Here is a 25,468-nt window from a genome sequence, read left to right on the forward strand (position 1 = left end):
AGCAGCTAGTCCTAGGAGAGCCGTGCCAGCTGAATGGTGGAGAATTGTCTAGTGGTGGTTGTTTGCCTTGACCCCAAAGAGTCATCTCGGAGGCCAAAACACCTTTGAAAAGGTTCTTGTCCCTTTCCCTTCCCTGAACTAACTGGGAGAAAAGGTTTTACACAAACAACTGGCCATGCTGTTGTGGTTGCCTAGCAACCCCCAAATGGCAACTGGTAGCATGCTCAGAGTTAAAGGTGTTGCTTCTGTTTGGCTTTTTTTCCAGATTTTTCTACAAGTCTGGGGCTTTTCTCAGGTTGGTAGAAAAGTCGTCTGCTTATGATTCCCATTTTTGGATTTACGGTAAGTATCCACAGATTAGGGGAACATCTCATTGCACTGCCTTTGCTTCCTTCTGTTCCCCCTCCCAATTTCTTTCCCTCTTCCCCTTCTATCAATCTTTCCCCATCTCTCCTCCCCACCTTCTTTTCCTTTGGGGCCACTGGAGCTTTCTTTGCTCTGTAGTGGTTGGGCTCCCAGGAGCTAGCTTCTGGACCGATGTTATCTGCATGTGCATAGATGTTGTTTGGAGGGTGATTTAACCCCCCCCCCCAAAGTATGTTTTCCAAGTATGCTGGGAAATCTGTTTAGCATTGATGTGGCCCCGATCCACAGATTTAGATATCCGCACCTTACTGTTAGATACATAGATGATTATATCCTAGCTAACAGCCTTCCATCCTTCCGAGGTCGGTAAAATGAGTACCCAGCTTGCTGGGGGGAAAGCGTAGATGACTGGGGAAGGAAATGGCAAACCACCCCGTAAAAAGTCTCTTGTGAAAGCAACGTCACCCAGAGTCGGAAATGACTGGTGCTTGCACAGGGACTACCTTTACCTTTTAACGGCCACATATGTATCATTTGTGCTATCAAATTCTTGATGGTTCCAAATTACTTTGGAATCCCTCTGTTGTGGAGAAAGGCAGGATATGAAATAAAAAGGAGTAGGAAGGCAATGGCAACCCACCACATAAAAAGTCTGCCGTGAAAACGTGATGCGACGTCACCCCAGAGTCGGAAATGACTGTGCTTGCACAGGGGACTATCTTTACCTTTTTAGTGTGGGAACGGGGACACGGGAAAGTGAGTGGCCCCTAACATGCAGTTGTGTCTGGTCAGCTACGCTTGGCCCAGCAGCCAGCTCTGCAACTGAGCCATAGATTTCCTAGGTAGAGGCTGATGGGGAAGGAAAGGTGAAGATAGGAGAACAAGTAAATATCAGTTCACAGGTAGGTGAGAAGGTAGCCAAGAAAGAACAGAGGCTATGGTGGCTTTCAGGAAAGAGAGAGGAAATACAGAAGAGGTAGGAATAATAAGCTCAAATACTTTGGCCATCAATTGAAAAGGGAGCACTCACTGAAGAACTGGATGATGGGAAAGACAAGGCAAAAGAAGAAGGGGCGGCAAAAGATGAGATGGCTGGACAGTGTTACTGATGTAACTGACATGAATTTGAGCAGACTTCGGAGGATGGTGGAAGACAGGAGGGCCTGGCGTGACTTGGTCCATGGGGTCGCAGAGTCGGACTCGATTGTGCAACTGAACAACAACAGGGAAAATGAGATCCCCTACAAGTCTTTGCAGGTTCCGTTTGTATTTTTTAGTTAATGTGTCTCTAAATCTGTTCCATTTTTATAAATGGGATATAAAAAGAGCACTTATAGAATCCAAACTGGACTTCTACCATTATTGAAAACTACACTACTTCCACCCTGAAGTAGGGCTCTAAAAGCATCTCCCAAATAATATAAAACCAAAACACAACAATCAGTAAAATCAGAAAGTCTCATGGCACAAGACAGATAATAATAATCTGTGAAAATATAGTAGAAAGTACATGAAGCCACTAATAAACCTCTTCCTTGTGGGTCTCTGGAAAAGGGCAGCTCTCCCCTCCCCATTTCAGAAAGCAGAAAATGGAATGGATCAGCTGGTCCTTTTTTTGGGAAGGAATTGCATGCTGTGAGGAGAGGGAGAAGAGACAAGTGAGCTGTTTGTGCCAATGGCAAACCTCAGCTGAGGATGGAATGCTTGGGAGCTAGTCCTATTAAACCTGCTTCAGAGTAAATGTGTTAGACAAGATTGCATAGGAGTTTACAGGTTTATGTCAAGCATTAAGGTAGGAATGTCAAACTAATTTTATTAAGAGGGTCAGATCTGACATAAATGAGACCTTGTCAGGCCAGGCCTTGTGTGTATCTAATTAAGACTAGGTAGCAGAGATATAAACTTTATAAAGGACACAGAAAAAAACAAAGATTTAAAAAAAATTAAAAATCCTTAAAACTTCAGCCCGTGTTAGTTCTTAAAGGTGCTTTCTTTGTATTTCTCCCATGGGATGCAGGGAACTGGGCAAAAGAAGCTCTGGCTCTTTCCTTCCTTCCCCAAGGGACCATGAGGGGGAGGAGCCTCAGCCAATAGAAGGAAGAGAGGCTTGGCTCTAGCTCTGCAATTGAGAGAGCCTGGCAAAGCAAGCTCTGCCTCCCCCCTTCCTCCCTAAGGGAGGAGCCTCAGCCAATGTAGAAAATAGAGGCTTTGCTCTGTGATTGAGCAAGGCTTGCAAAGCAAGCTGTTATGCAGAAGGAAGCAGGAGAGAGAGATGCAGATGACAGTCACTCGGGGGCCTGACAGGAGCACTCTGGGAGCCTGATTCAGCCCCTGGGCCATATGTTTGACACCTTACATTAAGGTATTTTGAAGCTTCTGTTTACTTTTTTGTTTTGCAGGGTTGCCTGGACTCTTTTTAGTTGGAGATGCCGGAGATTGAATCTGGGACCTTCTGCTTATCAAGCAGATGCTCACAACTTTAAAAAGCAGTAGCTCATGAAGTAGAATTTTTGCTCACATGACTCCATAGCCTAGAGCAGGGGTGGCCAACGGTAGCTCTCCAGATGTTTTTTGCCTACAACTCCTATCATCCCCAGCCAGCATGGCCAATGGCTGGGGCTGATGGGAGTTGTAGGCAAAAAACATCTGGAGAGCTACTGTTGGCCACCCCTGGCCTAGAGTAGAGTTGCCAAGTCCAATTCAAGAAATATCTGGGGACTTTGGGGGTGGAGCCAGGAGCAAGGGTGTGACAAGCATAATTGAACTCCAAAGGGAGTTCTGACCATCACATTTAAAGGGACCACACACCTTTTAAAATGCATTCCTTCCATAGGAAATAACGAAGGATACGGGCACATTCTTTTGGGGCTCATAGAATTGGGCCCCCTGGTCCAATCTTTTTGAAACTTGGGGGGTACTTTGGGGAGAGACACTGGATGCTATACTGAAAATATGGTGCCTCTGCCTCAAAAAACAGCCCCCCCCCAAGCCCAAGATACTTGCGGATCAATTCTCCCTTATTTCCTATGGGAATAAGTCTCCCTAGGGAATAATAGAGTTCCCAGTAGACATTTCCCTCCCCTCCCCCTGCTTTCTGATGACCCTGAAGCTGGGGGGAGGGCCTCCAAACCACGGGATCCCCTGCCTCCACCTGGGGATTGGCAACCCTAGCCTAGAGGGAGCATTAGATCCAGATTTTGGAACTAGGGTTGCCAAGTCCAGTTGGGCCACCAGTGGGTTGGGGAAGGGAGTAGGGTTGCCAGCTTCATGTTGGAAAATTACTTTCCTGGAGATTTAATGGTGGAGCCTGAGGAGGACAGGGACCGTGGGCACAGGGTCACAGAATCCCCCCTCTAAAGCATCCATGTCCTCCAGGGGACCTGATCTCTGTAGTCTGAAGATGAGCTGTGATTCCAGGGGTTTCCCCAGGAGTGTTCCCTCTAAGCTGGGGGAGTCTTGTGAGCAAGAATTCTACTTTGTGAGCCACTGGCATGAAAGTTGTGAGCTACTGGCAATAGAATTGTGAACGACTGCATAAATTACTTTGCTCTGGGGCCATTTTTGCTGAGCTGAGACAAAAATGTGTGAGCCAGAGGCTAAAAAAAAAACCCTGTGAGCTAGCTCACACTAATTCATTTTAGAGGAAACACTGATCCCCAGGTCCCCCCTGGAGGCTGGCATCCCTAGCACTAGACCTGCAAGGACGTACTCCCCAGCAGTGTTCCCTCTAAGCTGAGCTGGTGTGAGCTAGCTCACAGGTTTTTAGCCTCCAGCTCACAAATTCTTCTCTTAGCTCAGGAAGGATGATCCCAGAGCACACTAATTTATGCAGTAGCTCACCACTTTCAAGCCAGTAGCTCACAAAGTAGAATTTCCTGCTCACAAGACTGCAGCTTAGAGAGAACATTGCTCCCCAGCACCCCACGCTTTCCTTTCAAAACACCAATCTATCGCGAGACTCCGTTGAGGAAAGGCGTCCGCTTTTTATTTATTTATTTTTTAAGTTACGCTTCCCAAAACTACATTTCCCATGAGCGGAGCTGCGAGGTGACCAAGAGGTTTGGCGCCATGACGGGTCGCAGTTTAGTGATGCAAACCCGCGTTGGGCGGGTGCCGTGTGGTTGGTGGGGGGGGGAGGAGAAGGAGGGAGCTCGCGCGGGCTGGACGGCGACACAAGCTGTAGAGGGGGGAGGGGAGGGAGGCAGCAGGAGGGGGAAAGCCAAGCCGTAGCCACCGATCGGCCCATAGAGCGCCGCGTGCGTATATGTGTGTGTGTGTGTGCGCGCGCGCGCGCTCTGGGCCAAATCGAGAGGGAAAGCGAGGGCATCCTGTGAGGCCGCGGCCCTGCTGGAGCATCGCCATAGAGACAAGTGACAGCACAGAGCCGGGACTTGAGGGGCGGCGAGAGGAGGGAGAAGAAGGAGCCGCTGCCGCCGCGTGAGGGGAAAGCGGAGCGCGCGCGCCAGGCGGGGTGGAGGGACGGAGGCCGGGCCGGGTCAGGCCGAGGCCGGGCCTCTGTCTACGCCGCGCGCTCGCTCGCTCGCTCGCTGAAGCCTGAGGAGATCCCGAGATGGATCCGGGGGAAGGTGGCGGCGGCGGCAGCGATGGAGGAGGAGGAGGCGGGAACCGCGGCGGCGGGAAGATCCGGACCCGGCGGTGCCGCCTGGAGGGGGCCTCTTCGAAGCCTTATCCCCGGAACAAGCAGGTGAGAGGCCGCCGTGAGGCAGGCAGGGGGCGGCGGCGAGGGAGAGAGAGGAAGTCGCGCCGTCGAAGCGGCCCCGGAACTGGAGGGGGGGGACTCCCAGGTGAGAAGGAGCCAGGCGGGCAGGCCACGTTCTGAGGGAATGCCCGGGCCGGCGGGGAGCGGAAGGAAGGAAGGAAGCTCCCCTTTCCCCCCAGAGAAACAGGACAGGGAGGGAAAGGAGTGGGAGGGAGGGAGAGAGAGAAATTTATCCAGGGAAGCCCCAATTAGGTTTGATGTTTAGGGGGCGGGGAGCAGTGTTCCCTCTAGGCTGAGTTAGCGTGAGCTGGCTCACAGATTTTTAGCCTCCAGCTCACACATTTTTGTCTTAGCTCAGGAAAAATGGCCCCAGAGCACTCTGATTTATGCAGTAGCTCACAACTTTAATGCCAGTAGCTCACAAAGTAGAATTTTTGCTCACAAGACTCTGCAGCTTAGAGGGAACATTGGCGAGAACAGGGTTTCCCCATCCTCCTTGTTCCTTTTAGAACAGCTACTGTGGTTCTGTGCCAGGGCCGTAGCCAGGATTTCATGTTTGGTGGGGCCGCAGCAGGATTTGTTGTTTTGGAGAGGGGGAGCCTGGGGCAATGTTCCCTCTAAGCTGCAGAGTCTTGTGAGCAAAAATTCTACTTGGTGAGCTATTGGCTTGAAAGTGGTGAGCTACTGCATAAATTATTGTGCTCTGGGGTCATCCTTCCTGAGCTAAGACAAAAATGTGTGAGCGGGAGGCTAAAGATCTGTGAGCTAGCTCACACTCACTCACCTTAGAGGGAACACTGTCTGGGAGGCCACCCAGATTGGCGACCGTGGGCTCTCCACACTGTAAACTGCCTTGAGTTTCACAGGCTAAGCCCCCTTCGCCTGGGCAGTCACAGCAGCTCTGCTCCCGCACCCCTTTCTTATGTGCCCCTCTCTCAGAGAGACTGAGACCTCTTGACTCTCCCCCTCCCTTTGCTCTGCATGCTGTTAGGGAAGGGGAGAGAAAAAAGCAAAAAGACCAGCAGCAATGCTACTTCTTGTTCAGAGTGGTGGTGAGCAAAGGGGACAGATTGGGGGCCCTCCAATGGAGGGGCGATACAGTTGGAAGGGGGGGTTGAAAGAATGGCCCCCACTGTAGCTACAGGCTTGAAGCTTCCCCCTTTTTTCCAGAGAAGGCAGGGAAAGGAGTGTGAGGGAGAGAGAAATTTATCCAGGGAAGCCCCAATTAAGTTTGATATTTAGGGGGCGGGGATGGGATTTCCCCATCCTCCTTGTTTCTTTCAGGACGGCTACTGTGACTCTACACCTACTTCCTCTCGCCTTTTAATTTCTCTAGGCGAAGGAGGGAACAAAAAAAATGTGGACCAGTTTCGCACTAGACCTTTAATCCTGGTTTAGCACTGTCCCCAATCTGGCATTCTACACTAGAATCGGAGTCAGAGAAACCAACTCTATGATTCTGTTTTTAGTGTAGAATGTTAGCTTGGGGACAGGACTAAACCAGGATTAAAGGTCTAGTGTGAAATTAGTCGTGTTCTCATGGAATCGACCCTTTATTCGCGATTGAAAGTGTGCCTATCAGTTTCTTAGTGGGATGGAGCAGATGTATTTATGACGCATTTAATGTGTTTAGAATGTGTGGTGTTCTCTTCCTAGGTCAAAATAAAGCTTTATTTCTGTTGCTTAGGGAGGTGTGTATATGTCTGTTTGAAGGGCCATTTAATTTTTCAAGAGCTGAGATGTGATTATAATATCAGAAAGCAATTTATTTGATGAATATAAGATTTGAAAACAAGTATTGGGCAAGACTAGAACAGAGCTGTAGTATTTTACAAGCTGTGTGCAGCATGATTGAAGACTTTTTTTTTTAATGCTTCCTTAAGTAGCAGTTCTGCAGTCTGAGCCCTCTGCTCATGACCTGAGTTTGATCCCAGCAGAAGCTGGTTCAGGTAGCTGGTTCAGGTAGCTGGCTCCAGGTTGACTCAACCTTCCATCCTTCTGAGGTCAGTAAAATGAGTACCCAGCTTGCTGGGGGGAAAGTGTAGATGACTGGGGAAGGCAATGGCAAACCACCCCGTAAAAAGTCTGCCGTGAAAACAATGTGAAAGCAATGTCACCCCAGAGTCGAAAATGACTGGTGCTTGCACAGGGGACTACCTTTACCTTTTTAAGTAGCAGTTAAAAAGTTAATTTCAGTCATGTGGTCTCGCAAAAAGTTCAAGGCAGGGTTGTGTGTATGCATTGTTAAATGTCATTAACCAACTAGTAGACATTCAGTTTGGTGCCAATTTTGTAGCAGCTAAGGGCACAAACTCTTACCTGTGAGAACTGGGTTCAGTTCCTTACTCCTCCACATGCAGCTATGGTGTTACCTTGGGTCAGTCATATCTCTGTCAGAGCTCTCAGCTGCTCCTACTTCACAGGGTGTCTGCTGTGGGAAGGGGAGGGGAAGGGAAGGGAAAGCAGCTCTGAGAGTCCTTTGGGTAGTGAGGGGCAGGGTATAAATCCTGTCTCCTCTTCATTTTTTATGAATTGAGGTTCTTACTAAAACTAATTTATAGTTAAGGACCCCTATCCAGTTGTGTGAATTTGGTGATAGTGTTGAAATATTAGCTGAAGCTAACAAAATTGTTGGGGAGTATTTATATTTAAGGACCTTGTGTATTGAATCAACAGTACTTCAACATTTTACAATGTAGGTAAATTATATATAAGCAGCCTGATTACCCCAGTTTGGCTTGAGTTTATCAGGGGTTGGGAGCTAATGGTGTTGGCCAGTCAGTACTTGGATGGGGTGACCACCATGCCTGGAACACTCTGTGGAAGATATTCCCTTGATGTAATTGTGACTCAGTGGCATGTGTGTGTGTGTGTGTGTGTGTGTGTGTGTATATATATATATATATATATATATATATATATATATGGGGGGAGGGTTTAATTGGCTGAAATCTGAAGTGCAGTTGATCACCCATCTTGTATACAGCAGTAGATTCCTGGAGGATAAGTCTGTCAATGGGTACTAGTCATGGTGATTGAGGGAAACCTCCACATTCAGAGGCACTAAGCCTCTGAATTCCAGAGCCCATGGCAACATCAAGGGAAAATCTTGGTCTCTGTGCTCTGTTGCTGGCCTTCCAAAAGAGCTGGCTGACCGCTATGTGAGACAGGATGCTGGACTGTGTGGACTATTAGACTGATCCAGCAGGGCTTTTCTTACGTTTTTACATAAAATAAAACTTTAAAGAACATAAGCTAAAATTACACAAGTTGTTCTTTTAAGAATTTTTGAAAGTTATATGTATTTTTAAATACTTGTAGTCAGGGCTTTTTTTGTAGCAAGAACTTCTTTGCATATTAGGCCCACCCCCCCCGATGTAGCCAATCCTCCTGGAGCTTACAGCAGGCCCTGTACTAAGAGCCCTGTAAGCTCTTGGAGGATTGGCTACATCGGGTGTGTGGCCTAAGATGCAAAGGAGTTCCTGCTACAAAAAAAAAGGCCCTGCTTGTAATAATATTGTATAAAGTTACATTATAGTAAAATGCTTTTAAAGCATTGTGTGTTTTCAATGAGAATTATAGTACTTCTTTTTAAAAACTTACAATACTTATTAACTGTGTTTCTCCCTGGGCAGGGTCACTAAGACAACTAGGTACCTGAAGATTGAAGCCACTAGTTTGATCAAGGCTTCTTTATGTCTTGTAGATAAAATTACAGGGGAGGAGGGTGGCAAGTGTCACTTTATGTAGGGATGTCAAAATCTGTGATTGTCCAATTTTGTGATTTCATACGTTCATTATTTTATACGTCCACTTACTTTGGCATCTGCAGTTTGAAATATTTAATGGTTAGAAATCAGTTCTTATATATACTCATAGCTAAGTGAATTGACACAATTAAATTTCTCACTCACTATTAGGCACGGGCACAAACCAGCATAATGGTGGTTTGTGGTTCATTTGATTTCCTGAACCGGTTCATAGTTTGTTCGGTTCGGGAGATGTAGAACAACTCCTTTGCAAATTAGATATGTCATACTCATTGGGAGCCTTCAGCAGGCTCTCTTCTGCTGACCCTCCAAGTTTGACGAAGATTGGATTTGGGATGTCCAAGTTATAGCCCCCCAAAGCAGGTGCCTCCAGGAAAGCTCAGCTTCAGCTCTCATGACAACTATTTGTTTATTCTGCAAAGTGAAAGTAGCTGTGTCAGGGTGTCTGCTCCCATAGAAAAAAATGGGAGCTCCATATTTGGCTCCCAAAGCTGCCAGTCAAGCTATGAAGAAGACTGCAGATTTATACCCCGGTCTTCTCTCTGAATCAGAGTCTCAGAGTGGCTTACAATCTCCTTTATCTCTCTTCCTTGTGAGGTGGGTAGGGTTGAGAGGGTTCTCACAGCAGTTACGCTTTCAAGGACAACTCCTACAAGAGCTATGGCTAACTCAAGGCCATTCTAGCAGCTGCATATGGAGGAGTGAGGAATCAAACCCGGTTCTTGCAGATAAAAGTCCACAGACTAAACCACTACATCAAATTGGACAATTTCTGTGGGTGCTTCTAGGGCTTCTAGAAGTCCACCCCCAGCACCAGGCTTTCTGGAAAAAACAAACTGCAAAAACAAACCACCAAGGAGAAAAAGTCAGTTCGTTTTCTAGTTTGGACATGGCACACCCAGTCAAACCAGTTAGAAACAAACTGTGAACCAGCCCAGTTCATGCTTGAACCACGATTTGTTTTTTTGGTTCGTGCCCATCCCTAGTCATTTTGGATTACAGAGGTGAGTAGTTTTCACATCAACTTTGTGATCACCGCCATACATTATATATTATTTGTGAGTTCAATTTAGAAGCTTTTTCAAATTTCTTAAATTGCTTCACTTAAAGTCAAAAAGGCAGACCCATTCAGAAATTGATTGCTTAGCTATATAGCTCTGTGCTGTTTTGGTTGTTCTACCCACTTAATTTGTGGAATATGTAAATCTTGGAAGTCTAAATCCATATAAAATTAATCTGAAACCTTAGGTGTTTTACCAGTAAATTATGTGAGTGAGAAATTTAACAGTGCCAATTCATTAAGTTCCTAAAATACGTTAATTTCATGTATCACCATCTAATAAAGACCATGAAATGCAGATGAATTGACAACTGACCGGTTTTCTTAGTGGCTGTTTATTCCCCATCGTTTTTGTTTCTAACATGTTTTCTGTATGTGCACAGTTTCTACAGTATTTTCTTGTAGCTTTTTTGAAACTAAATACAGTTTTTAATGTTCAACAACAAAAACTGTTTGAAGGAAAATAACCCTAATCTAAACTGTGTTTTTATAAAGCCATCATTAAAATGTCTCCCCAAGTTAACATGTGTGTCATCAAGTAGAGAGAAATTGTGTGTCATCGAGTAGAGAAATTGTTCTTAGTAACTTGTTCTTGATGAGTAACGAAGCGGGATATAGTTTCACCTTTGGTAGAACCTGTTAATTACTGAATGTGGTTTTATGCAGTGGATACCAGTCTGAACAATTTAGGCCATGTGGTTTCCTAAACAATATTTACAGTAGAGTTGCTTCCCATAACAGATTGTATCTGAGGAATTTGTGGCTTGTATTGGCTGCTTAAAAAGAATGCAGAAAAGTATGTATAATCTAGATGCCAAAGGTATAAATTCATTTTTTAGTTGTTTTTCTGAAATGTCCTCTGAATGTCTTCATTTGGGAAGAAATTGATTTTAGAAGTTTGTAGAAGTTTATGAAATGTTGCTCAAATAGTTCCACAAAACAAAAGGGAAAGCAACATATGCTCAAACCACTACTTAACCCTCCCCCAATATATCTGTTTTAGAAAGTATTATATTCTTAATTTTAATATGTTTACAATCTTTTTTTGTATGAGAACTGATGCAAATACTGGATTGCTTTTGTCACATGAGACTGTTCTTCCACCATGAAAGTTGGGAACTTTCTGTCATTGATCTGTTGCCACATTGACATAGTTCAGACATAACACTTAATCATGGTTTGGAGCTATGCTGTGGGTTGCTCTCTCATCCCCGGGACGCCCATGTTTTCTGGAATTCAGAATTTGTTAATTCATGTGGGGGGAAGGGTTGCTGTCGAACAGGAGCAAGCAGCCAGACCTAGTTCAGTCATGCCAGTCAGGTGGCATCAAGTCACATGAGACTGTTCTTCCACCATGAAAGTTGGGAACTTTCTGTCATTGATCTGTTGCCACATTGACATAGTTCAGACATAACACTTAATCATGGTTTGGAGCTATGCTGTATGGAGCTTGCATCAGTTCTCATACAAAAAAAGATTGTAAACATATTAAAATTAAGAATATAATACTTTCTAAAACAGATATATTGGGAGAGGGTTAAGTAGTGGTTTGAGCATAGGGGAGGGACGGTGGCTCAGTGGTAGAGCATCTGCTTGGGAAGCAGAAGGTCCCAGGTTCAATCCCTGGCATCTCCAAAAAAGGGTCCAGGCAAATAGGTGTGAAAAGCCTTAGCTTGAGACCCTGGAGAGCCGCTGCCAGTCTGAGAAGACAATACTGACTTGGATGGACCAAAGGTCTGATTCAGTATAAGGCAGCTTCATATATTCATATATTCATATATTCACCCAGAGGGTGCTGTCAGGCCTAGTGTAGCCTATCTCCAGGTGGAGCCTGAAAATCTTCTGGGATCACAATTGAACTCCAGATGGCAGATCTCCCCATCCTGGAGAAAAGAACTGCTTTGGAGGGTGGACTCTATGGCATTATTTTCAGCTGAGGGCTCTCGCTTTACTGACAGAAGCAACTTTGGTTGACTAGCAACAGCCTTTGGCTTGTCACTTCCCCAGTGGCCCAATCCTTGTCTGTCCTGGGATGAGGCTGAGGGGAGGAGGGAGAGAGGGAGTGACAGGAAAGATAAGGCTGCCATGACCTCTGAGGAAATGCTTTGTGAGGCCTTAGTAGAGTGACAGCCCTTTCTGAGGCCAATTGATGGAGAGGATACAGAAGTGTTGGAGATGTGTCTGTCTCTGAGATAAGACTGTTTTGGCTGTTTCTTCACTGTTCCCAGGCCTGCAGTAGCGTCAGCCAGTGGGGACCCAGATGTGGTGACTGATGCATGATGGGCCAGTGGTTTATGGAGCATGGGCATCAGCCTATGGGAGAACTCCATTTGGTCACCATCATAGGGAATTATATAATGATATAAAATAAGGGCTATCAGTCAATTATGGTCCCATGTATTTGTAGCTTCAAATTTCCATTGTTTGCAGTCCTTTCCTACATCTTTGTGGATACATAGAGCTTGTCCAAGCCCATCAAAAGGTGAAGTAGGGATGGGAGAATATTTGTGTTATTTCATCTGTGTTGCTCCTTGCCTTCCTGGTTTTGGAGGCACACAGTGAAGTTTGAGTCAGTTTTTCCAGCCTCTTTCACCCAACCGGCCAGCTATGCTGCATAGTTCATCAACTGTGTCACTTGGTATTTGAGTTGCTGATGGAGTGAAAACTTGTGTGGTAATGATGTGGACCTCAAGTGAGGAGTATAACTAAGAAGAAGGGAGGGGGGAATGGAATAACAGTAGACTCTGAAGAAAAGGAAGGGAGAACTGAGAGATGGGCAGAGGGACCAAGAACAAATATATAAGATAGTGCAGAGAGAATAGTAGGCACATTGTGGGTTGGATCCTGCAACCTTTTTGTGTCATTCCCCTGCTCACTGCAGTCCTTTTACTGTGTGACTTTTGTCCGTGGGGGTCCTGTTACCCCAGGATAGCTTTTTCTGCAAAGTCAGTGTTTTATTGTAAATATTGCATATATTATACTACATAAGAAAGGGGGAAACAGAAGGGGGGAAAAGAATGCTTACAACAGTTCATGAAAGCCAAAGGATATGTAATATCAAACTTTTTCATTCCAGTACGTAATACAGTTTCCTCAGCATTCACAAAACTTGTTTGTACATTGAGAATTACTTATTTGCAGGGCTTTTTTGTAGCAGGAACTCCTTTGCATATTAGGCCACCACCACCCCACCCTCCGTAGCCAATCCTCCAAGAGTTTACAGGGCTTTTCTTAAAGGGCCTACTGTAAGCTCCCGACAGATTCATCAGCACATCTATAGACAGTAAAATTTTGAAGCCTCATAGTAAAGAGTTCAGTAGTGCAGACATAACTAATAAAAAAGACTTTTATTAGCTGCTTTTTTGTTGAAGTGTCAAGGTGCAAAATTTGGCCACCTTAAAGGTGGTTTTGTAAGGACATTCTGAGAGAAGGGGGGAATTGTGGCAAGATGGCGATGGATAAATTACTTCATCTTAGCTGCTCTGCTAGTTTTTTAAAATTGCATTTTAAGCTAATTCAGTAAAACGTGTAAACTTGCAAACGCATATAACAACACAACCAGGGAAGAGTGCAAATAACAGTTGGAGGGGGGATGCTGATCAAAACAAGTCTTCACCTGCTGGCGGAAGACAACGATAGAGGAAGTTCCAAATTCAGGTGTTATAACTGAAAAGACCCTTTCTTGGGTTGCCATCCATCTAACCTCAGATGGTGGTGGCACCCAAAACAGGGCTTCTGAATATGACAGGAGTAAATGGGTAGGTATGTATGGGGTTAGGTGGTGTAGAGGGTAGTAGAGAGCAAAAAAGAAACATATCCTGTTGATGCAAGGGAAAGGCAGCTAGTTCTGGTTTGTGTTTTAATACTCTTTTGTATCTTTCCTGCCTCTCAGTAAAGAGGACACTCTTACAGTATTGCCGCCTCTGTATTCAGGTAGCTGCAATGGATTCTGCAACTAAATAGGCTGTGCTTTGTGAATTCAGATGCCTACAACAAACGTTTGTTAATACCAACTGAGATTAACAAACCAACTAAAATCTCTAGTTTGAAATCCCAGTTTGTTACCAACCAACAGGCTCTGGCTTGTAGACTCATCTGTGTTTAGGTGACACAGCAGTTTGTTTATTTAAATTATTTAGACCACTTTTCCACACAGTGTGGGCTTGGTCAAGATTATAAGAATGTATAAAGCATAAAAACACGTGTACCCATATCATCAGAACATCTAATAATAGTTTAAAATTATTACAAACTAATGGGCTTGGTCCCAATCACAAAAATATAAATTATAAGTTGTTACTTTGTCTGATTTTTTTTTGTCTGAATGCATTATAAGTTAAAATTGAAGCCTAAGTGCCTTCCTGTAGTGGTTATAGGAATATATCCCTCTTTAAGTGCTGAAAAAACTAACCTCCAGAGAGATTTGAGTTGTATATTCCTGATCTGTTGTGTAGCAGGGTACCTGATCTTGGGCACAGATAAACATCGTTCACAATAGTTTTTTCTACCTTTCAAAGTTATTCTGTAGTGTGAGTGAAAAACTGTTTGGGAGGACTAACTGTTGGTTTCATCATGACCATTAGCATTTTAGAAGCCAGTCCTGTGGCACATAAGTGGTGCAGATAGGTGTCAAGTGGTGCAAGGACTGTTGTGTTATTGCAGTACTGCCTTTTGAGTTGTTAGTCTGTTATTGTGTTTACATAGCCGTATATTATATGCTTCCTATGTGTAACTTTGCCATGCAATAAATAAATAAATAATAGTTGTATGAATTGAGGCCACTGGCTGACAAGAATTGCTAGGAACTACAAGCAAAAATTGTGTCTAGTAGTAATTCAGGGAGATGGGGTGTGATTATTCAAATCATTCAGCAGATAATCTCATTGCATGTAGTTATATTTTTTGTGTGCTTCAATTAGAGTTGTTCGTGATCATTTTTCGTGCTCTGTACTTTACCTTCTAGTTGTTGGAATCACAAGGCCAAAAGTGCTTTATTGTGTATTATTATTGTACTCTTTCCTTATGTTTGCAAGTATTCATAGTATGAATTAATCATCTGTCTGATCTTCTTGACGCAAATCTTTAATGGTAGATTTATTAAAAATAGTATTTTGGAAATCTTGTCTGATCAGCAATAGAAAAATTCACCTGTGAAGAGACTTAAGGTGGTGAATTCAAAACAGCTGACTTCAGATCAGTTTGCTGTAGATGTCTTTGGAAATCTCTAACTGGACTGGTGCTATGTGGGGTTTATGTAAGCGTTGTCAGTATATCGTCAGCCTTCCAAGGCCACAGCAAGAGAGATTTCCCACCCCCAGCTACTGTGAAATAGTGGAGCTGTACGTGAAAAGTATATGAAGCATGGATAAAACAGCTGTCTACTCCTGGAGGCAAATTAGGATATACTCTTAATGACTCTGAAACTCTGAGGGGTGTGTGATTGCCTGGTGCCATGAATACAAACACCAATCCAAACTATGTGCCACCCATGGGTGGAAGGAAAATTTAGTATGTACTGAGCACCACTGCAGAATTTTCTTGTAGGTTGTATGTTCCCCACCTTTGATTTAAGGGCGTAGCCATGAATTAATGTTGTTAGCAAATTTATGTTCTTTACAAAGCTGTAGTCCTAATACTCTTCTTGAGCAAATTTGAGTAGATATGTTTAAACCACATTGTAAATGTAGCATACACATGGAAACCTTTGATGTTGAGTGTTTTAATATTTTGAGTCTCTGTTAAGATATATTTCATTCAAAACTTCTGCTCTTTTTTAAGATACTGTATTCCTTAGATAATGAGAAATTTATAGTAAGCAGATGGGCTGTACTAAACAGACACATAAGGATTCCATGTAATATAAAGACAGCATTGCAGTGGTACATTTAGGACTCCTAGGGATTCTTCAGCCTTTTTGAAGACTTCAGAGGAAGTAAGAGTTAAAGGGGCTTTATTGTGTTAGGCTGAATAATATGCCAGGCCTAAGGGATAATTCATCCTACTATTTGCACTGTAGCAGTATCCATAAAAATTATGAGCTGCTTGTCCTAAAAATTAATGAAGAGTACGCAGATCTCACATTCTTAAACATACTTACTGATCAGTCCTTATCTGAAAGTCTGAAAATATTTATTTTATTTATTTAGGCTGTTTGTACACCTCTTCTGCAGAGTCCTGCTCAAGGTGGCTTCGTATCACAATATTAAAAACAAGCCATTGGACATAAGCCACGTAAAATCTATTCTTAAAGCAGAAGCAGACCATTAAAAAGCTGATGATATAAACCCTTAATGAAAAGACCAGGTAAAAAGATGTGTTTTGGCCAGGAGTTTAAAAGAAAGTAAAATAAGTGGCAGGTAAGTCTCATGAGAGGAGGCATTCTAAAGGCAAGGTGCTACTGCAGAAAATACCCTGACTCTAGTCACCACCAGCCTCATCTCTGGAGACAAGGAATATGAGAGCAGGGCTTGAGAGTCAGAACAAGAGGTGAGCTGGATAGAATGGAAGGAGATGACCCTCGAGTAGCTTGACCCCAAGCTTTTTTGGCTTTTAAAGATAAGGAATACAGTTTTAATTAAAAAATACGTTATGAAGTATGTTATATGGGCCTGGAGCGATCCGTTAAGGATGTTTTGCATGTTCCATTTTTGTGATAGGAGAATGCTCCTGCAAATCATTCCCATGTCAAACCATCAAGTGGAAAGGAGGGAAGCAATTATTAATTATGCTGAGGGAGAGGCTCAGATATTACCAGAGATCTAGATCATGTGACTGTATATTCCCAGAATTTAGAATAGCAGTTATCCTGAAAACTCTCTCTCTGATAACATTGTTGGTCTCTCTCTCCCTTCCTTCCTCCTTCCCTCCCTCTCCCCCCCTTGCTTTCCCTTCCCCCCCATATCTAGTCTGCTGCCATGGGACGCCATCCCCCCCCAAAAAAAATCTCTGGCTGTTTATCTTCCAGAGGTGGAGAGGGAGGAGCACTCAGCCAATTGAGGGAAGACTTTCTCTGTCTTTTTTCCTCCTCCCTCAGTCAATCAAAGAAAGGCTTTCTCTGACTTTCCCTCCTCCTCCCTCATCCAATCAAGGGAAGGATTTATTCCTCTCTTCTGAAGCAGTGGCTCAATCCTTGTCTGTCCTGTGACTGGAGGGTAGGGGTTGCTCTCCATTGAGATTGAGCGACAGACAGCTTAGTCAGTGGGAAATTAAGTGAACCTGACCAGTCTGTCTGGAGAATTATATTATAAAGGAGATAATAGCCAGTTATTAAAAGAGAGTTTACAGTTTGCAGTTAATGTTAGACTTCAGGAGCTATGGACAACTTTGTAAATCCTGTGCATATAGGAGTAGTGTCAGCTTTGCCACATTCCTAACAGGTGGCATTGTCTGAGCAGTGGACCTTAAGTCAAGCACTGAACTCATTGGTGAGTTGCAGACTGTTTACACTTGTTGTGACCTTATGGTGAATCCTAATCCTGTATCCCACATCACATGTCTTATGCCTAGATCAGATGCAGTGCTTCCTGTGTTTGCTGAGGCAGAACCAAGATTAGATTGCCATTTGGCCAAAATAAGCAACTATTTACTATATTAAGAACAATCAGACTGGAAAGCAAGTAACTGTTTCCCATAATGCTGGGACATCATAGCAACACCCTTGTCTTGACATGTGTGCATACACAACTAGCTTAATGAGTAGATATTCTGATGTTGGTTCATGAAGTATAGCTCTATTGGTTATTTGTTTTATATATACTGGCTGCTTTTCATGGTCCCCCCCCCCCACACCATATGCTTGTAATTTCAGATTTTTGTTCCTGGTTTTACCAAAAAGTGAGCGGCCCTGTCGCGCAGAGTGGTAAAGCAGCAGTATTGCAGTACTGTGGTTTGAACTCTGCTCATGATCTGAGTTCGATTGCAGCAGAAGCTGGATTCAGGTAGCCGGCCCAAGGTTGACTCAGCCTTCCATCCTTCCGAGGTTGGTAAAATGAGTACCCAGTTTGCTGGGAGGAAAGTGTAAAAGACTGGGGAAGGCAATGGCAAACCACCCCGTAAAAAGTCTGCCATGAAAATGTTGTGAAAGCAACATCACCCCAGAGTTGGAAACAACTGGTGCTTGCACAGGGAACCTTTCCTTTCCTTTACCAAAAAGTAGGCATGAGTATGTAAAATAGCTTATATGAGGCCCTAATATTGAAGACTGTAAAAATGGGCTGCTGTAAGGGTTACATCATTTGACTGAAATCAACTTGTAGCTCTAAAATATAAAGTTGTACATTTATTGCAGTTTGTGTCTTGGGAGATGATCAGTTGACAGTGACCAGTTAAATATTGCATAATATTTTAGCATGCCCAGGAAGTATTGTAGCTGCATTTAAAGATCTGTTTGCTTTGCCAAGTGCATTTATAATACATGTGCATGCTGTTCCACTGAAGATCATGCCAATCTTTCTGGTATGTGTTGTGAAGACACCTCCAGCAAAGTGCATGACTGGCACACTTATGGAGTCCCTTTCTATACATGTGTATTGGGAAGATCAGCTTGAGCATCCATGAAATTATATTTTAGCATTTAAAAAAAAGTGCAGACTTACCTGTATAGAAGCATAAAACCAGTCCTTATCATAATCATAATCTTACAAAAACAGAACTTGATAGGTCATCATAAACAATTAAACAATTAAAAGCCTAAACATAAAGCAGCTTGCACCTATTTTCTTGGTTCTTGGGCCAACATGTATTTTACTTTTTTAAAAATGTAAGAAGCATAAAGAAACACCAGATTGGATCCAACGTTTCTTTGAGAAAGGGGAGTGATTTCCTTTCCTGCTTATTTTCAGATTCCTGCAAACCAAAACCTATCGTGTTGTTTGCTGGACATCCTGGTTGTTGATTTAACCTGTGTAATCTGTCTCAGTGAGAAAGACAGACTGTAAATAATATAAATAGAATATATGTAAACAAGCTTTTCCCAGTGCTGTCCTCTCTACTCCTTGAAAAGCTAGCTGTTCCTGAGGCATGAGGTGCTTGCTGGATGCAGTGCTGAGAAAGGGAGACCAGGAAAGCTGTGAACTGGCTTTGTTCTCGGGTGGGTTAACCATCTAATTGCAGCCCATTATCTCTGAAAAGTGGAAAGGCAAAACAGGTGTTATTTTACATTGCTGTATGTAGTTTTTACCTCATCAGAAAATATTTCTGTGAGTTTTTTATATCAAAGCCGTTGTCCTGCACAGCCTAAGTCTTTCTGGAAACTAGACCTGAACTTTAATTTTCACCTGAATGGGAAGGATAACCAGCTAGAAGAAATAATTCTTTATTCTGCAGATTCCATTCTCATTGTGGGTGTGGGAGGGGGGGGGGGTTGTCATAAAGCATAGACTTTTTAGCTAGAAATGATATAGATTTTCTCCCCTTTAAATACTGAAAACTATCACTTTTTATTTTTTTATTTTGCTGAACTGCCATACAAATGGCATGCCAATTTTAATTTGGTTCTTACCAGAATATTTCTTGCCTTAAAAGGGCACAGGATAGTTTTTCCTTGGACATTGTTCTGCAGCAGCAAACTTGTTGGAGCCAAATTTGATTCCTGTATTTGTTTCACCTGGATCCAGGATCTAGGGCCCAGGATCCAGATTTCAATCCAAATTATGGTCAAACATTTGCCATGTTTTCATGATGTGAACCATAGCCCAGGCCCTCCTGTCGTATCTTCATTTTGTGTGTGTCTGTGTGTGTGTAATACTCCAGCTTTTTCTGTAGCATATGTGCCCCAATTATTATTACTGCTTAGATAGTGGCAGCTTTATTATAAATCTTGGCCACTTACGCAATAAAATATCGTTCAGATCCCCAGACACACTAGGCAGTACTGGTCATTTCACAGTTGAGAAGTTGGCCATCCTTAATTTATGGGGCAATCCTATGGAGATCTAGTCAAAAGTAATATTGTTCAATGGGACTTAATCCTAGGAAAGTGCCTTAATCTGTTATACAAGCAAGTCTTCTCTTAAGTTTGAACTAAAATCCTTTTAGATGATCTTGCTTCATTCATATTATTGGTTTGGAATTGTTGGATAACTGCCAATATTTGTGCATTACCTTTAATCCTCTGATTAATTGTATTGAAATCATGGGATTTGTTAGGTATATGTTTAGAGAACGACGGGGGGGAATGAGCATGATTATTTTAAACGTGTATGAGAATTCTGAACTTGCTGAAAGTAACAAAACTTCAGGCAGTGGAAGTCTGTATTACAGATATATCTGTTTAGCTCTTCTGCTTTTGCAGAGCTTATCTTTGAAAGGGAAAGCATGGCTGAAATTTGACACGCAGTTGAAATGAGAGAGGAAACTGGACTGAAGAAAGACAGTCCATTATTCAAGGAGGGCCATGGTTCATTGGTAGAGTGCTTGCTTTGTGTGAAAGAAGGTTCTAGATTCAGTCTCCCTGGCACTTCCAATTAAAGGATTAGATAGCTGCAAAATGCCTTTGGCTGGAATTTTGGAGGAATCTACTCCAAGTAGATGCAAATTAACTAGATGGTCCGATGGTGCGTTCATGGGAGTGGTTTCATCTGTAATACTCTTACCCCCCAAAAAACACATTTGAAATTATTCTGTGTTAGATGTCTTCACTGCACCGATGAACTGCTATTGAATGGGAAGTGTCATTTGTAAGTTGCAGAGAACCATCACACATTAATTTAATTGAAATGGAAATTGCAACAGCGTAGACAGCTTCAAGAAGGGATTGGATAAACATATGGAGCAGAGGTAGGCACAAGCTATAAAACAGGGGTGGCCAAACTTGCTTAATGTAAGAGTCACATAGAATAAATGTCAGATGTCGGAAGGAAGGAAGGAAGGAAGGAAGGAAGGAAGGAAGGAAGGAAGGAAGGAAGGAAGGAAGGAAAATAGAGGGGGAGGTGGAAATAAAGCAACTTTAACTTTAAATACATTCTCCAAGCTGCTGGCTTGGCTTGAAGAAGTGATTTAATGAGACAAATGCCTTCTCCAATTTGGCCAATGGGGTGGTAGGGGTTTGAGAGCCACACAATATGTGTGAAAGAGTCACATGTGGCCAACCCTGGTATAGATGGAACATTCTGTCTAGGGCAGTTACACTCTGTATCTTTGGTGACTGGGGGTGACAATGGGAGGGCTTCTGGAGTTCTGGCCCCACTGGTGGACCTCCTGATGGCAGCTGGATTTTGGCAACTGAGTGACACAGAATGTTGGGCTGGATGGGGGCCATTGGCCTGATCTAATATGGCCTTTCTTATGTTCTTAATATATTATTAGCAAAACTTTTTTTAAAAACAAAAAACCAGACCTTGAGGTGATTTCAGGCTGCTCAATAGCACTGTAAATAGCTGCTAGTTCAGGTGCAACAAGAGGCAGGTTTAAAGCTTAGCAAGGTGAACTTTTATGGAACTTCCAAACAAAAACAATGTGTGTGTTGGATTTTTTTTTAAACCAGGGAATTATTAACATTGTGAAAGAATCTGTGAAGAACATTGTCCCAACTTGGCTTCAGCAATACTTCAGACAGAGTGAAGAGGTATCCACAAATGAACAAAGGAGTCAGGAGGAGAATATGAACTGTCATCCTGCCTTTGCTGCCGACGTCATTGACAATACCCTGGAAATCGATGGCCGAATCACTCCTGAACCAACAAGAATTGATTTAGAAGGTCAGTTGAAGATTTCCTCCAAGATTACAGTTTGTGTGTGTGTGTGTGTAATTCTCAAACATGTGTTTACATTTTGATTAACTCAACTGGAAACTGAGGCATAATGTTTTGCATATTTTGGTGCATTGCATTGAAAGTCATTGTAGACTCTTCATCTTTCATTTTTTATCACCTAGGCATTATTCTGAAATGTTGGACTAACATTTCAGCTAACTCAGTTTTGCCCACCAACGGTTTCTGAGCTATCATAGATACTGACAGCTTAGGTTTCTTGTCAAGTCTTGTTGATATAGTTGTTTCATTCTTAGTCACTGTGATGATTATCTTCTAATTTTTGAATACCCATAATCTTCCAGGTACTGAATAGTGAACCAGCATGATCCATACTCTGGGAGCAATGTTTATTGGCTTGGTTGTAAATACTTTGCTTCATGAGCAGCAGACATCTCTGCTTACATAGGGAATAATTGACACAAGTTTTCTCCATCCTTGTTTACAATCCCTCCTCTTCTCCTGAAAAACCCAGAGGCAATCTGAAAGCCTTTCTGATCTTCTTTGCCTAGTAGAATCTTTGCAAGAAAGCCAGCATTTATAATTAGTTTTTATCGTTAGTCCCATTTAGGAAGCTATTGCAGCATTAAGTTTAAAAGCATTAACCATGCTGAGTTTACCATGGCCTTCTACCAATGGCTATGAAGAAAGGCTGAAGGAGCTGGGTATGTTTAGCCTGGAGAGGAGGTGGCTGAGAGGTGATATGACCACCATCTTCAAGTACTTGAAGGGCTGTCATGTAGAGGATGGTGTGCATTTGTTTTCTGTTGCCCTAGAAGGTAGGACCAGAACCTGTGGGTTGAAATTAAATCAGATGAGTTTCTGGCTCAACATTAGGAAGAACTTCCTGACAGAGCAGTTCCTCAGTGGAACAGGTTTACTCAGGAGATGGTGCGCTCTCCTTTCTTGGAGATTTTTAAACAGAGCCTAGATGGCCATCTGACAGCAATGCTGGTCTTGTGAATTTAGGGTGAGGTATTTGTGAATTTCCTGCATTATGCAGGGGGTTGGACTAGATGACCCTGGGGGGTCCCTTCCAACTCTGTGGTTCTTTGAATGGCTTGTTGTAATAACATAGTACTGTTACTGTACTTAGAAGAAATGTGGCACCTATTTTCAGACAGATTAACAAAATCTTGCATGTGTGTTGTTCAAGTAAAATAACTGCCTCGTGTTAATGAAACTTGGCAGTAGAGCTACTGTAGATAGGAAATAGCTTTGCTTTTCACATGTTTGCTTCAAAGAGTGCTAATTTCATTGCTTTGTTCATCTTTAGGGCCCTCAACAAGTAGGTCTGGTTTAAACTTCACAGATACTTTAACAAGACCATCTCTCCATCGGAGTCATCTTAACTGCACCATCTTAGATTCCCCGCCACCACTTTGTCAACCCTCCACGTCATCTACATTTCCAATTAGTAATTCTGGACTTTCACTTGGAAAGGAAATGAAAGATTCTACCTCTCAGCATGATGATGACAACATCTCAACTACTAGTGGCTTCTCTTCAAGAGCATCTGATAAAGGTAACAAACTCGATAACAATATATGTTGGCTGCTGGCTTGTTGCTGGCTCATAATTTTAGTACCTTTTATTATTCCAACAACAACAGTTTATGGGTAAGCCAGAATACATACCAGGTGGCCTAGTGTGTTTGTTTTTAATTAAACTTTCATTTTTCTTATGCTTTTAATTTATAGTTCTTGTTCTTACCTTTAAGGCCCTAAATGGCTTGGGGCCAAGGTACTTGAAGGAACATCATTCTCCTGTACTGTCCAGCCTACCAGCTAAGGTCTTTTCCCCTCCTTTCAGTGCCCTGCTGTAATAGGTGAGATAGTTGGCATCTGGATACAGGGCTTTCCAAATGGTGGCACCTCGCCTTTGAATGCCAAGTCCCCCTTGAGGCTTTCTTGGTGTCTGCCTGACTTTCTTTTAGATGTCAGGCCAAGGCACTTCTTTTTATGCAAGCTTTAAGTTGAGGGGGACTATCTCTTATCCTGGTTTTATGGTTTGTTTCTAGCCTGAGGACTATTTTCTATATAATTTTAGGCTATTGAGTTTTATGCCATTGACTTGATGGTTTATTAGATTGTGTCCTTGTGCCTTGAGCAGGTCTTTGGAAAGGCAGCATATATATTTTGAAGTGACCTTTGATGACTTAGAGGTACTGCAGTTTAATTAAAATTGCCATCAGCTTGTGCCCGGAGAATATCGAGTTAAAGATCAGATTCCTCCCATTAGGAGCCAGTCTCTACATTTGACAAAAAAATTGGGAAGGCAACAATATCAGTCGCTGCTAGCCATGATAGCTAAACGGGACTCCCGTGTTTAGAGGCAGTATACCTATTAATATCAGGTACTGAGGACAAACCATGCAGAAGATATGTTGAATTTGTGTCAGGATTGCTGGCTTGACTGGCCATTATTCCAGACAGGGTTCTGGGCTAGACAGATTCTTGATCTGATCCACCAGGACTGATCTTATTTTGTGTTTGTGGGCCTAAGGGTAACCTCATGTAACCCCAATAATGTGGGCAGAGTTTAAGAGCCTTTTACTGCCCTTCATTGTCCTTTATAAATCTTTTGAGGCTGATGTTCAGTTTGGTATGATTGAGAAGGTTCATATTTTCCACAAGGGTTGTGAAACCGGAAAGCCAGTTTGGTGTAGTAGTTAAGTGTGCATCTGGGAGAACCGGGTTTGATTTTTTTTTTTTTTTTTTGCTACTTTTTTTGCCCACTGTGTGACACAGAGTGTTGGACTGGATGGGCTATTGGTCTGATCCAACATGGCTTCTCTCATGTTCTTATTCCGCATTCCCCCGCTTGCAGCTACTGTAATGGCCTTGGGTTAGCTATAGCTCTCGCAAAAGTTGTCCTTGAAAGGGCAGCTTCTGTGAGAGCTCTCTTAGCCCCACCTACCTCACAAGGGTGTCTGTTGTGGGGAAAGAAGATAAAGGAAATTGTAAGCCGCTCTGAGACTCTGATTCAGAGAGAAGGGCAGAGTATAAATCTACAGTCTTCTTATATGAGCTTAACTGCCATTTATTGTAAGATGAAAATGTTGTGTGATAAATGTAAGATTTTGTTTCTTAGTAGTAACAATATTATGGGTAATAAAACTTTTGTGTACACAGATTGGGTGTGGAATAGTCTTCTGGTCACTGGCATGTGTGAACATGATCTTGGGGTTTTAGTGGATTGCAAACTGAGTATGAGTAGCCAGTGTGATCTAGCAGCAAGGAAGACAAATTTGACCATAGGGTGTATCTACAAATGCATAGTGTCCAGGAAATGTGTTGTGATTAGAGATGGGCACAAACCAGGAAAACGGTGGTTTGTGTTGGTTTGTTTGATTTCCTGAATTATTTCATAGTTCATTGGGTTCGTGTGATTTGGAGATGTAGACCACTTCCCTTGCGAGTTAGGGATGCCAATCTCACTGGGATTCTTCAGCAGGCTCTCCTCCACCCACCCTCCAGGTTTGGCAAAGATTGGATTTGGAATGTCTGAGTTATAGTACCCCCCCCTTCAAAAAAAACCAAACAGGTCCCCCCAAGAAAGCTCAGTTTCAGCTCTCTCAACCTTTTGTGCTGCAAAGTGAAAGCAGCTGATTCATGGTGTCTGCTCCCATAGAGCAGAATTGGAGCTCCATCATTGGCTGCCAGAGCTGCCAGTCAAGCTAAAGACAACTGCTGTGAGTGTTTCTAGGGCTCCCAGAATTCTGCCCTCAGTGTTGCCTAGGAACTTACTGAATCAGCACCAGGCTGTCTGGAAAGAAGAACCAGATGAACCACCAAGGAACAAA

The 25,468-nt window shown here is 43.1% G+C and overlaps 1 protein-coding gene across 1 annotated transcript in view; it reads left to right on the forward strand.

The window, feature by feature from the left end:
• Positions 1–4,915: 4,915 nt before the first annotated feature.
• NUP153 (nucleoporin 153) overlaps positions 4,916–25,468 on the forward strand; it is a 70,696-nt gene continuing 50,143 nt past the window's right edge. Inside the window, exons 1-3 of the mRNA XM_060244242.1 lie at positions 4,916–5,071; positions 21,399–21,612; positions 22,940–23,188. Of these exons, the coding sequence (XP_060100225.1) occupies positions 4,937–5,071; positions 21,399–21,612; positions 22,940–23,188 (598 nt within the window). The 5' untranslated portion in view covers positions 4,916–4,936. The remainder of the gene's footprint in view (positions 5,072–21,398; positions 21,613–22,939; positions 23,189–25,468) is intronic.

The sequence above is a fragment of the Heteronotia binoei genome, chromosome 7 (assembly GCF_032191835.1).
Source record: "Heteronotia binoei isolate CCM8104 ecotype False Entrance Well chromosome 7, APGP_CSIRO_Hbin_v1, whole genome shotgun sequence".
Lineage (NCBI taxonomy): Eukaryota > Metazoa > Chordata > Lepidosauria > Squamata > Gekkonidae > Heteronotia > Heteronotia binoei.